Source organism: Alligator sinensis, unplaced genomic scaffold (assembly GCF_000455745.1).
Source record: "Alligator sinensis unplaced genomic scaffold, ASM45574v1 scaffold1223_1, whole genome shotgun sequence".
In the NCBI taxonomy this organism is placed as follows: domain Eukaryota; kingdom Metazoa; phylum Chordata; order Crocodylia; family Alligatoridae; genus Alligator; species Alligator sinensis.
This window is the reverse complement of record NW_005842062.1, coordinates 2,085,277-2,097,797: the sequence shown is the minus strand read 5'-3', so window position 1 is coordinate 2,097,797 and position 12,521 is coordinate 2,085,277. Positions and strand designations below refer to the sequence as shown.

At 41.7% G+C, this 12,521-nt stretch overlaps 1 protein-coding gene across 12 annotated transcripts in view; it reads right to left on the bottom strand.

The window, feature by feature from the left end:
* Positions 1–11,259, bottom strand: part of RAPGEF2 (Rap guanine nucleotide exchange factor 2) — a 242,453-nt gene extending 231,194 nt beyond the window's left edge. For 10 of the 12 annotated variants that reach the window (XM_025203571.1, XM_025203583.1, XM_025203588.1 and 7 more), the window contains exon 1: positions 4,850–4,909. In XM_025203571.1, coding sequence (XP_025059356.1) covers positions 4,850–4,894 — 45 coding nt within the window. In that variant the 5' untranslated portion in view covers positions 4,895–4,909. Of the gene's footprint in view, positions 1–4,602; positions 4,636–4,849; positions 4,910–11,189 lie in introns of those variants that run through there. The other 2 variants (XM_025203576.1, XM_025203575.1) reach the window with 2 other exon arrangements.
* Positions 11,260–12,521: the final 1,262 nt, after the last annotated feature.

Genomic DNA, 12,521 nt, shown 5'->3' with positions numbered 1-12,521 from the left:
GGCGGGGTGGGGGGGAGGGGTTCTCAACCCATGGGCCCACAGGCCAGATCCTGCCCACATCCCCATGCCATCTGTCCTGCAGGACCCCCTGCACATCCAAAAATTTGGCAGTAGAAGAGCAGTGGCACCGCTCCCCCACAGACAAATTCTGGACCCAAAGAGAGCCCTGGGCCCTGCATCTTGGATTGAGTACCCAATCCCATCGCAAAGGGCCGAGCCCCAGGGCCAAACTCCGGTGCAGTGGCCAGTCCTAGCTCCCCCCCGCCCCCGCAGAACCCAATCCCAGAATGTTAGGGTAGGAAGGGGCAGTGCTAATTGCCTGAAGACCAATACTTAAAGGAGGGGGGAACACCAGTGTCTAATCTCAGCCTGCAGGGGTGGGAAGGAGCAATCCTGGGCCCCAGGGCCTGCTCCCCGTGCTTAGGCAGGGAGGGGACAGTGCCAAGCCCCAAGTCCTAATCCTGGTATGCAGGGCTCAGGCCTGCCCATGGACCAGCCCCCACTCTACTCAACCAGCCAACAGGGCCAAAAAGTTGAGCACCACTGATTTAATATATGGCCTGGAACCCTCCTCTCTACCTGACAAATTCCCTCTTCCCACGCCCCTCCTCTCTCAGATTAAACCAAAAGTATCTCCTAGTTCAGGGGTTCCCAAACTGTGGTACGCTTACCCCTGGGAATACACAAGGAGAATGTGTAATAGCAAATTTAATTTTCACTATAATAATTGGCATTTAAGGGGTTAAAATATAAGTCGTATGCTGGTAGGGGTATGGGGGCAGCTAGTAAATCTGGAAGGGGTACATGATAAGAAAAAGTTTGGGAACCTCTATCCTAGTCAGTTGTGTCAAATACTAGAGAAAGATCTAGGAAGATAAAAAATAGGATGCCTACGCATCATTTTCACCTTTTCCTTCAGCCCATAAAACAAACTAACATTAAAATAATTTGTTGACAACCTGTGTCATCAGAATAATGTTGTATCTGAAACAAATCCCCCACACAAAATTAGAGACACTAGAAAAATAGCATTTCAAACCCAACTACATTCATATTATCACAAGGGATTAAAGTTCAAATTTTATTTTTAGAATAAAGTATTCCATCTTTAAATACTATAAAGAATTTTAAATCTAAATCACTACCCCCAAATCCCAAAAGGTGCTTCTAGCATAGTAGGAGAAAAAAATCTTGGCATAAAAAAAAAAAACACTACACGATATAAATTAATATTTAATTTTAAAAAAGCAGAGTTGGAAGGTCCAAACAGCCTGCAAAGAAAACAAAGGGAGGAAAGGTGGTGAAAGTAGTTAAAAATCAGGGGGCAATAATACAGAAGTAGAGATGTAATGTCTTTTAGAGTACTTCCTTAAAATGGAGAAAGAGAGCCTAATGTCAAGGCAAAGGAACTCTTACATGCTAATGAATTACAATGGGGAAAAATTTCTCAAAGGCTATAGTGATACTATCTCTATTATGCAGGTGAAATGTGAAATAATATACTTATTAGGACAAAATACTTGGACATGATTGTCACAAGAATCAAAATGTAAAATTCTCTGATGATCAAAGAATTCAAAGTTAAATTTGAGCCCTAATGTACTATAATGGCAAAATATGAGAAAGCATATGGTTGTCTAAATTGGTGTCCTAGCTGCATTCCACATAAGCTGAAAATGATTGAACACTTTTGGAAGCTCTTCTAAGAGGGTACCGCAATAACCAAGGCCCCGTCTACATGGGCAGGTAAAGGAGTGATTGCATGCGATTGTGTGGATCACATGTTACATCTCCTGCCAAATCACTTGTGCATGGCAGGAAGCACGATTGTGCATTAGATCCAATCGCCCCTTATTGCCAATGTAGGTGGAGCCCAATCCTGGACAGCCCATGCACTGGCCAGAAGCAGGCTTCCATGGCTGAGGCCCGTTTGCTCACAGGACACCCAGCCATAGGGGCCATGTGCAGCCAGGACCAAGAGGGGCCACAGCAAACATGAGACAGCTGGGGCTGAGAGCCCCATCAGCTGCAGGGTCTCTCGGTCCCAGCTGTGTGCGTGAAGCTGGGGGTTTCACACCCCCACCCTCCAGACTTGGGGATCATAGCAGCCATGATCCCCAGGACTCAAGGGTTTCACGCTGGGCATGGTGCACCCCTGCGGCTAGGAGCCCTGTCAGCTGACAGGACTGCCAGTGGCAGGGAAGACCCTGCTACATGTGCAAATAAAGTTCCACAGCACCCAGCTATAAAGTTAGCACACATTTTCAAGGTCTAACTTCAGGGCTGGTTAGAGCTTTTTATCATGTGATAGCTATTTTGCACATGTAGCTGATCTTGAAGTAATTGCACAAATAACCAGTTAATGGCATGATACCTGTAATGTGTAGGGGGGGACCAAGTCTTATGGTCCAGACACCAGGCAGTGGGGTGGGGGATAGGGCCTTTGCGGGCTGATGCAGCTATGTGGTAGAGAGTAGAAGCGGCAGCAACAAGCCAGGAGTACCAACATCCCTGCCCCGGGAACCAAGCCGGGCTGATTCAGCCTGCAGCTCCAAAACCTTGCCAAGCACTTGCATAGGCCATCAGATATTTTAAGAACAGACTGAAAAACACTATAAATTATGAACTTAAATATGAACCTGTCCTAAAAAATTAAGACTAGAACATGTTGAGGGGATCCATTATTTTGTCTTCATAATTTGTCTTCAGCAACATTTTCAAATAAAAGTTAACTTAATAACCAAAACTACTGATGTACAAATCAGAATAGAATACAGCTATTTTCCTGTAGCACTGGAGAGCTAAAGATAGGCAAGAAGAGTGAACAGCAGGGAGAAAAATTTATCACTGAAACCAATTATGACTGACAGCACACAGAAAACAGTAAAATAAATCTGTTAAGTAAGAAAAGACTACTTCTATTCTATTTTTTTCATAACGCAATGACATTTCAAAATGTATAGCTGCATTTGCATGTTTGACATTCCAAAGACTCATGTGTGGAAATCAATATTTAGCCCCTGAGAATTGCTCTTGTAGCCAGAAGTAATCTTTATAGGGCACTAGTGATAGCTGATGTCTGTACAAGGGGAGAGAAGGCTGGAGACAACCCACAACATCAGGTTGTTTTTTTGTGTTTGGCATGCAAGAAATAAGCAAGAATAAAAGTTTTCTGTGTTTGGCATGACAGAAATAAGCAAGATTAAAACAATTAGTACTCCAAGGTAGCAGGCTTCTGTGCAAATAAATTAAACACCACTGAAAGAATGATGCAGCTGATGAACAATTTCACACTACTAAACAATTAATCCCAGCAAATCTGCTCTGCAAGCAGTGGCTTTAAAGAGCATGAAATGTCTAACAGCTCCACCTAGCTATCATTAAAAAAACCTATGCACAAAATCAAGCTTAAAAAAAAAAAAAAAAAAAAAATCAATGTTCTCTACTGTCCTTCTTCAATTAACAAAGTTCTGTTAAGTATCTATAAAGCTAGAAGACATGGAAAGATATAAAGCCAGAGAAAAGGCTGAATTATTTCCATCTCTTGTGGAACCAAGCCAGGAACAAGTATGAGGATTATATAACCCTGCAGGGGCAGTGTTAAAGAAGGAAACCAGTTTCAACTTCAGTTAATTTTCCAATTTGGCTACCAGGCTACAGGCCAACTGTGAGAGCAGGCCAGCCAGTCACCTCAAGTAGTTTTCCATTTATCTCAGAAAAATCCTAAGCTATGATTTCTGTGGTTCAGAAGATAAAGAGGGCAGGAAAGACACTAAATATTTCCATGTAAGTGCGCATTTTCTAATGACTTCACGTTCCATTAACTCATCTTTTTATCCCCGAGATTAAGAAGTGCTTAAAAAAAAAAAAAAAAAAAAGTCAATGGATTTTTTTCCACAAACATAACTTAGAATTCTGATTTATACTGATGTCATAGAAAGACAATTTACAATACCAAACGTTGCCAACAGCGGTTATCAGAACATTTCAGTTTTCTAGAAAGCTGCCAGAAAATAAGGGTTATGTTCAGTAAAACATAGATAGCAATATATTTGTATATGTAAAAAAAAAAAAAGTCACGCAACTGACGTAAAGTTGCAATTAAACTCAACCATATTATAGTTTTTACAGCTATTTCCAGAAAATATCCCTGACAGTTGTCCTCCAACACCAATCCACCACCTATTATAAAAAGTTCAGCTAATGATGGCAGAGTGATATATGCCTGTTAGCTCCAGTAGTTATTATAAAGCATAACGAATTACCACAAGGTGGCAGACTGATCTATCTACAGTTTTAAAAGTTCAGAAACATCAGAGAAGTCTCCCATTTAGACACAGCTGCACTCCCTCAATTTTCCAAACACACCAGGTGTTCCAGGAGACTACAACTATATCTATAAAAACTGACAATAAAAAAAAAGTCATCTTTGCTTCTGCTGCCAATGGGAATAAAACCATCACAATTTACACAGCTATTAAAATATTCTGGTAGGAGTGACTTATTGCACAGAAGTCACAAAGCATCAAGTTTCTGCTTAATGGTTACATTCAGTCGGAGGATTCTAGAGTATGAATGACTGCAGTAACTTCATAAACTGACCTGGATATGAGATGGCATGAAGTCCCATCCCCTACACCAAGATTTTGGCAACAGTCAGCAAAATAATCTCAGTGGAAACAACTCTTACCTATACACTCCCACAAAAAGAAATAATTTTAAATTATATACTTTTTCAATCATTTATATTTTCTTTAGGTAAGGCAATAGGCAGGAAGACAGAGGATCATCTACAGATCAAGTTAAACTGATACAACTTTGGTATAAATATATATGCAGCTATACCTACATTGGTTAAATTCTGGCTTCTATCAATTTTTGGTATTATCTGCATATGTAAACCAAGCCTAATGTTAGAGTGTCCAAACTTGCAGGAATTCAGCTGAACCAAATTAGCTCCAACTGGTAGAACATGGATGTAGGAGAAATCTGAGAGAAGAAAAATACAGAAATATCTATGTCATATGGCTGTAGAAAAGATGCACTGCAAATATACTGTGTTGGGCTGTAAATATACCCCAACTGCAGTAGTTTTTTGTTTTTGCTCTTTTGGGGGTTTGGGGTTTTTTTTATTTATTATTTTAAGTGAGTGAAAAGCTGTTCTCCAGTATTTCCACAAAAATTGCAAAGCGATACTAGTTTCAATCCCTGCCTACAGCAGACCATGAAACTGCTTTCCTAGCTAAACTTTGTGCCCTTGTTACAGTAATTCAAAAGGCTTCCCATTGAAAAACTCAACGCTGTTATCAAGACAGAGGCATTTTCCTTTTTTTCCCCCACAAAAATGGCATGAATAATATCAAGAGAAAAGTTTCTCTCTACTGTTGCTCATGAAACAATTATTCTTTTTTGTTTTAAGACACAAAACCAACACAAGCTTAAATTCTCTTCCACCCAAACTGCCTACATGAGAAAGAACCACAAATTCCAAGCTAACTATCAGTACAATTTTAGTGGAGAGGTTTTGCTCCTATTTCTCCATCAGGTTAGCCAACTTGAGTTCATGGACAATCAGTTAATACCTTTCTGAGGGTACTTTTGCTTCAAAAATCACCTCTCCTGATGCACACAACAAACAAAAAATGTTTAAACTGATAACCAAGACTTGAACCAGAGACTGGTTTATACGGTCATATTTATTCAAATAGAAGATGACCCTGATTATAAGACAATCCCCCCCTTAATAATTAGGTTCTATAACTGGAAACTTTACGAATTTGTTGCAATTTTCCAGGTATAGAATCTAATTATTAGAGATATGCCTTCCATTTGTCCCCCTCCCACTGCTACAGCAGAGAAAATACACATGGGTGATGGGTCCCTCTGCTCTCTATTTCCCTCCTAACTTTTTCCCCTGGCAGTCACCTTCCCCACCCCTTACCGTCAGACCCTGCTCTGAGCACATGGAAGTGAGGAGAAAATCTGAAAACAATAACCTTAAAATTAAACATGGTGTAACAGGGGACCTGCTCGGGGCCGATCTCGCCGTGGCCCGCCCACCTGTTCCTGGGCTAACCGCCCATGTTCTCACCTGCCACGACTTGTTGGTATAATTAATTAATGGGATGTTAATTAAGCAGGAGGCTGCCCATTTACTGCCCCCATGCCAGGGGGTGCTATCTGCGGCTCCATTCCTCCTCTACACCACAGCCCAAGCCTCACACATGGCATTTATGTTCTCATCACCAGCCCCTCGCTCTAGGCCCCAGAATCCTACTACTGAACCCCACCCGGATTCCTCCCTTCAGCCAGACTCTTCCGCCGTCATACCAGGCAACATAGCTCCCTGAACTGCTCCCCCATTGGGTGTGATCCGCCCACTGGGACCTTCTGCTCTCTAGCCCTGACCTACCTTCAGGCCAGTCAGAACCCCAGGCCCTCAGCTCTTGAGCGTTCCTCGTGGTGGGCCCCTGGCCCTTCGACCCTTCCGGTCCTGGCCCCAGCATGGACCAGTCAGGGGAAATTCAAACAGGCCTGAGTCTATGGCCCTTATTCTTTCTCTCCAAGGGTCCACCCTCTGGGCCCTCCAAACAAGGGGTAACCTACCCGCTTGTGGGGGCTGGGGTTAAGGCACCCTGACCTGCCTTTCACCAGGGTGGTAACTGGCCTGGCATTTCCTGGGGGCTCCCGTGCCACTGAGAGCCCCACCAGGACACCCAGCCCAGCAGGGTGCAGTTTTAGGTCATGCCCAGGACTAGGAGCCTCCTGACCATCCCCTACAGCTCCTCCCTTACCTCCAGATGATATCAGCAGCCCTCCAGCCAGGTGATGTTGCCTGGCCCCCCCAGCATCAGAACTGCCCTGTTTATAAGGGCAGCCCTGAATCTAAAATGGCTGCCCTAATCAGGCACCTGCCGGCTGCTGCCTTCGGGCCCTTAAAGTGGCAGGTACCAACAGTGCCCTGCTACACATGGGTATAGCAATTTGCATATTTTCAGACAGTCCATCCAGAACAGATGCATGCCTTTTTTTTTTTTTTTTTTTAAACTGCTACAAGTTTTAACACAGGTGTTTTATAAACACGATTTTAAGCACCACATTGGCAATCTAGTATAAACTATGTATAGTAATTTAAATATGGCAAGTGTGGCCCTTCACTCCATGGTGACCTCACAGTTCAGCACTGCTCGGTATGTGTGTGTGTATACTCCAGATGGGTCCTCTGTTGGGGAGGCGGGGCTATGTGCTATTTAGTCCCACTCATGGCTGGAACAGGGTGTTCTTGTCACAAGTCTTGGGACGCTCCAAAAAAATTTACATGCAGATGAGGACCTGGGCAACCTGGTACAGATTCATTTTTTGGAGGGTAGGGCCACATTAATTATATGAGCCAGGATGAGAGGGGCCAACAAAGCTATTCTGAGTATACAATTATGTGGCTCACCATGACTTGAAAAAAGAGCCAGTGTTGGGGAGGGAGAACTGCATCTAATGGGCACTAGCATATGTCTTATTCGAATAGGTTGCACTAACCTATCCTCCATATTGCAGTTTTCTTCTCATCCACCCAAACCCTGGTTATAAGTCTCCCAGACTTCACATAGCATGCAACTGAGCCATTAGTTTGCAAACATTTCAGACAAACTTCAATTTTTTTTTTTTTTTTATAGGAAAATGAGGGAGGCAGTAGGAAAAACAAAACAAAAACACAATATACAATGTGACCTTCCATTATACTTATAAACAAGAAACTTGCCAGAAATCAGCAGAATTTAAATTTTCTGTTTCAGTAAATGGAAATAAAATTAAAATATGACTCAGCAGTAATATAATTTGAGTAACTACATTTATAAATTACCAGTAAGCATCCAGTACCCAATATTAGCTATTACAAAAAGTGAGCCTAGCAGTAGAAACAGGATGCTTCTTAGGTTTTGGTTCCTAAGCCCTCTTGCCTACACCCCCCCCCCTTCAATGATGGTTTGTGAACTAGCTGGGGGCTGTATATATAGCCACAGCCAACACCTGCATGAAACTATTGCAGTGCTCCAGACATTTGTTGCAGCTTTTACTTCAAGTGGTGCCTTATTCCAATCAGGTGTGCAGGATTGCTGATGTACTCCAGCTGCATGGTGAAGTGGCACCCTTTGAAGTAAAAGCTACCGTAAACAGCTGTGCAGCAAGTGCTTGATTCAGCAACTCACTGCAGATTAAGAGGGGTGTGAATCATCTTGATAAGGAAAACTAATACCTACTTTATATTTGAATGTTGAAAGGCAAATTCTAGATCAGCAGTTATCAACTAGAATGCTGAGATCTTTAAGGGTGCAGGAGAGTGCTGTTCAATATCAGCACTGTAAAGTAAATAAATACCTACACATGGGTGACACACTAAATCCAGAAATTACAAAGTTTGTCCATAGGGTCAAAAACATTCTGACCTGTTGCAGTCTTTCATGCTCTCTGAAGCAAAATAATTGATCTAGTGTTTTTCCATAGTCAAAACACAAGTGAAAGTTGCTAATAGCTGTCATTTTCCAAGGGGTCCCTTTAGTCTAACAAAATTGAGAATGGCTGGTCTAGATTTACCATATTAAAAAGGTATTAGATAAAAGACTCCAATAAGGCCTCCTTATCTTACAAAATTCAGCCAGTAAGATTAACTCTCTCACATTTCCTAGGAGACATTTCCAGAATTTTCTTATGCTGACACTATTCTATCTGTAATCATATTTACAAATCTAAGTATGTCTACCAAATCTATAAGCAGCAGGGAAAAATGTTAATCTTGACAGATTTTATTGTGGACAATGCTTTTCTTGGATATTAAACAAAGAGAATCCACATTTGTCTTTTCCACATACATACCAGTTAGATCCCCCCCTCCCCTCCAAAAACCACTTCCTCCCTCCTCTTTTTTTCCATACCGTCACTGATTTTGAATTGCTTTCCCTCTCTTTCCCCTGCCACCCCAAAAGAGGCTGGCCACCAGATCGTTGATATTAGCAAATAAACTATTGATTTTTAAGTGCAACTTTCTCACGAGCAACTATTTTTACCATTTCTGTAGGGATAGAATCCACTCTAAGGGGCAAAAGGACATAATTTTAAAATTAAAAAAATCCATTAAATCCAATTAAAAGTGCTTTCTATGCCAAGCAACAACAAACTAAAAGGAACTCCTTTTTAGACAGTAATAAGAATGACTTTAAAATCACTTGCATTTGCCAAGTTCTCTTTGACCTTACCAAGTCGTTTGACGCAGATTTATATAAGGTGACATTATGCACTGCAAATACATATTTCTGCTAATTCAACAGTGACATGAGCCTGTAAGAACTGAGACAATTTTCCACCCAGATTTGGGGATTACTACAAGAACAAACTTGGAAGGTCATCCCTTAATAGAACTATATCAAAGATACTGCTATAAAGGGTCTACTAAACACAGTTCAAATATCTTGCATAGTTCAACTGGAAAAGCATCAAGCCATCCTGGAGTGTTGCCATTTTTTATGTTTATTGCCTCTACAATTTCCTCTTATCTTATTTCTTCATTTTAAGTTTCTTTATCACTCTCCTATCTTTGACAAGACAGCTATTTCCAGTTTGTTTCAACCCCCTCAGGAGCCTAGAGGTTCTGAAATGTAGAGGTTACTACAGTAAGTAGCAAATTCAGCATACTTCATTAGGGTGCTTTGGATATTTACTGGCTTTTTCAGAGATGTCTGTTAACAGACTACTCATTTTTCTTAATATTAGTCAAACTGGGGTTGGTTTGGCAGACTTTTTTTCTGGCTTAGTTGTTTATCTGAAATGAACCTTTGCCTTCACAATTTTGTTGTAAATCCTTAAACTCCTACTAGAATTTTAAAATTTTCAAAATGATCCCTAAAGTACTCTTTAGCACCTGGATCCCAGAGAACCCTCCCCTTCCCTCTCATCATTTGGACTGAAGTATTGAATAATTGTAAGAATTCCTGAAATTTACTATTTAGAGAAAGAAACAGGTTTCCAGGAAAATTCTCTCTGAATTTCAAACTCAGTTATTGAGTACTATTATTATTAAACAAACAGCACCTAATTGTACAAAGATGGCACACCATGCATATTTTATTAAGGATGTAGAAGTTCAATTTAAAATTTGTACTATATGCCAAGAGTATAAAAATGAACCAACTCTATTAGAATCAGTTCTCATCAACAGACACTGAATTAGTTGGGATAAAGGTTGGGAGGGGAGGGTGGGTAATACAGCTATTTTATTTTCTTTCTGATCCTTTAAATCTTATTTTTTTTAAATTAAGGCCTGAATGAAGCATGCAGGAAATTCATACCATAACTTTAGACATTAAAAGGGATATATAAACAAGTTTTTAAAGGACTATGCCATGAAAGTGGCAGCAACGAAGCAGCTTTCGAATGACACTGCAGCTGCATATTGTCACCCAATTTGTCTGTTCCAAGAAACCACATCTTCTACTATCCACTATGACAAGTTTGCAACGTCCTTGGCAGGCTAGAAAAAAATATTGCCTATATCTGATATGACTTGGGGACTGCCACTTTTGCTACCAAGTCAGAGATCGGGGCTGGGGAAGCTCGGTCTTGTCCCATTTAACATAGATCAGTTTAAATTACTGATCCAGAATATGCCCAGGGGAGCAGAAAACGTGGAGGGCATCTGGATGCCATCAGATTTATGGACTCTTGTCAGTCTGACTTTCATCTTAAATTTACCCAGAGACTGTTCTCATGGCCTTGGCTAGCAATCTTCACTTGAAAGATCTAGTAAAGATCAGCAGGGCATCTTCTTCAAGCTAATCATGAGGTGCCAAATAAAGTGCTTACTTGACCTGCTGAGTATATGTAGGACTGCTTAAAATTGGTTCTGCTCTTCCCTAGCATTAAGGCACCAGAACATGTTGATGTGTGACTCCTTGTCATCCCCTTGGGATGTTCCCAAGGGTTCCATCTTGTTGCTGCTCCTGCTTAGGTCATGTGGCATTTTGAACTAAGGTGTCACCAGAATGCTGATGGGTCCTGAAATCTCAGTCCTCTCCGGGTACCTGGCAGCAGTTGGGGATTGAATACAGTGAACTCACTGACACTGAATCCAGACAAGACAAAAGATGATTGTGGTGGACAGACTGCTTGACTGGGGGAAGGGAAGAAACTGGGACACCTACCATTGATGGGGTTCAGCCTCCCCTTCTCACTCAGGTATGCAGTCTTGGGGATCTTCTGCTGCACCTGGATCTTTAGGTGACAGCAGTGTTTAGGAGTTAGTGAAAGGCATTCCATCTGGTGACAAAGTTGCACCCCTTTTTTTTTGGATTCAGATCTGGTTCCCAGCATTCATGCCTTTGTAAACTCACAGCTAGATTACTGCAATGTGCTCTACATAGGGGTGCCTTTGTTTCCCAACCTGTGGGTCACGGCCCAAAAGTGGGTCCAAGAATATATGAAAGGGTCATGATCAGACTTTAAAAATGGATTAACAAACATTAAAAATGGATTCTCCTTTAAAAGAGAAAAATGTGGGAAACCATGGCTTTTCCCTTGCAGGCTGGCAGAGTTCCAGCCTGCAAGGGGCTGCTTGGGGCCCCTCCTGTCCCAAACACTGGGTGGCTGGGGCCTGGGGGAGGGGAGTAGTGGATTGGGAGTGAGGAGCACTGGGTCAGGACTGGCCATTGATGTTTACAAACAGGTCCTGGTAAAAAATGCTTGAGAAACACTGCCTTTGATGCCAGTCTTCCCTGATTTCCAGTAGCTTTTCAGGTGCAATTCAAGGTTTTGATTTTGACCTAAAAGGTCTGGGTGCTGCAAACGTAGGAGGGACCACTTTCTCCCTTACACCCCATTATGACCTCTAACATCAGCCAAGAGCAAACCCTTGCAAGTACCATCCACGCACCAAGTCTGTTTTGCAAGAATGCATAGGAGGTTAATCTCAGCATTCACTCCTCAGTTTTTAAGAACTCCTCCCACTTGAGGCCTGCTGGAGGCTTCCTGGCCATCTCCCAGAAATTCTACAAAATCTTCCTATCTGGGCAGGCATTTAGCAAGCAAGGATAGGCTGGGATATTGTTTAGGGGGTTTTGTTTTATTTGATACTCTACTGCATTTATACATTGTTTTGTCCTCTTCCTTTGTTCTCTCGTTTGTTTTTCTGTTTTTATAAGTTATGTTGTCCTCTTACTATAAACTGCCCTGAACTTTGTTGGGAAGAACAGTAAATAAATAAAATTCTTAGCTCCAGTTGCTTGCCAATTAACTTGAGGTAGTTAAGTTAAATACCTTTATTTAAAAGTAGCATGGGGCATTTTTACACATACATTGGTTTCCTCCAACACGCTGAAGATTAATTGAGTCTGCTCCGCACACGAGCTGTTGTACCTGGTGCTGTGGCTGGCAGGGGGTTAGTTCACATTGAAGGTGTTTTAGTTCAAAAGCATGCTGCCGCCATTTTCTTAGCGCTAATGCGCATTTCGCCATTTATACAAATGTATGCAATGCAA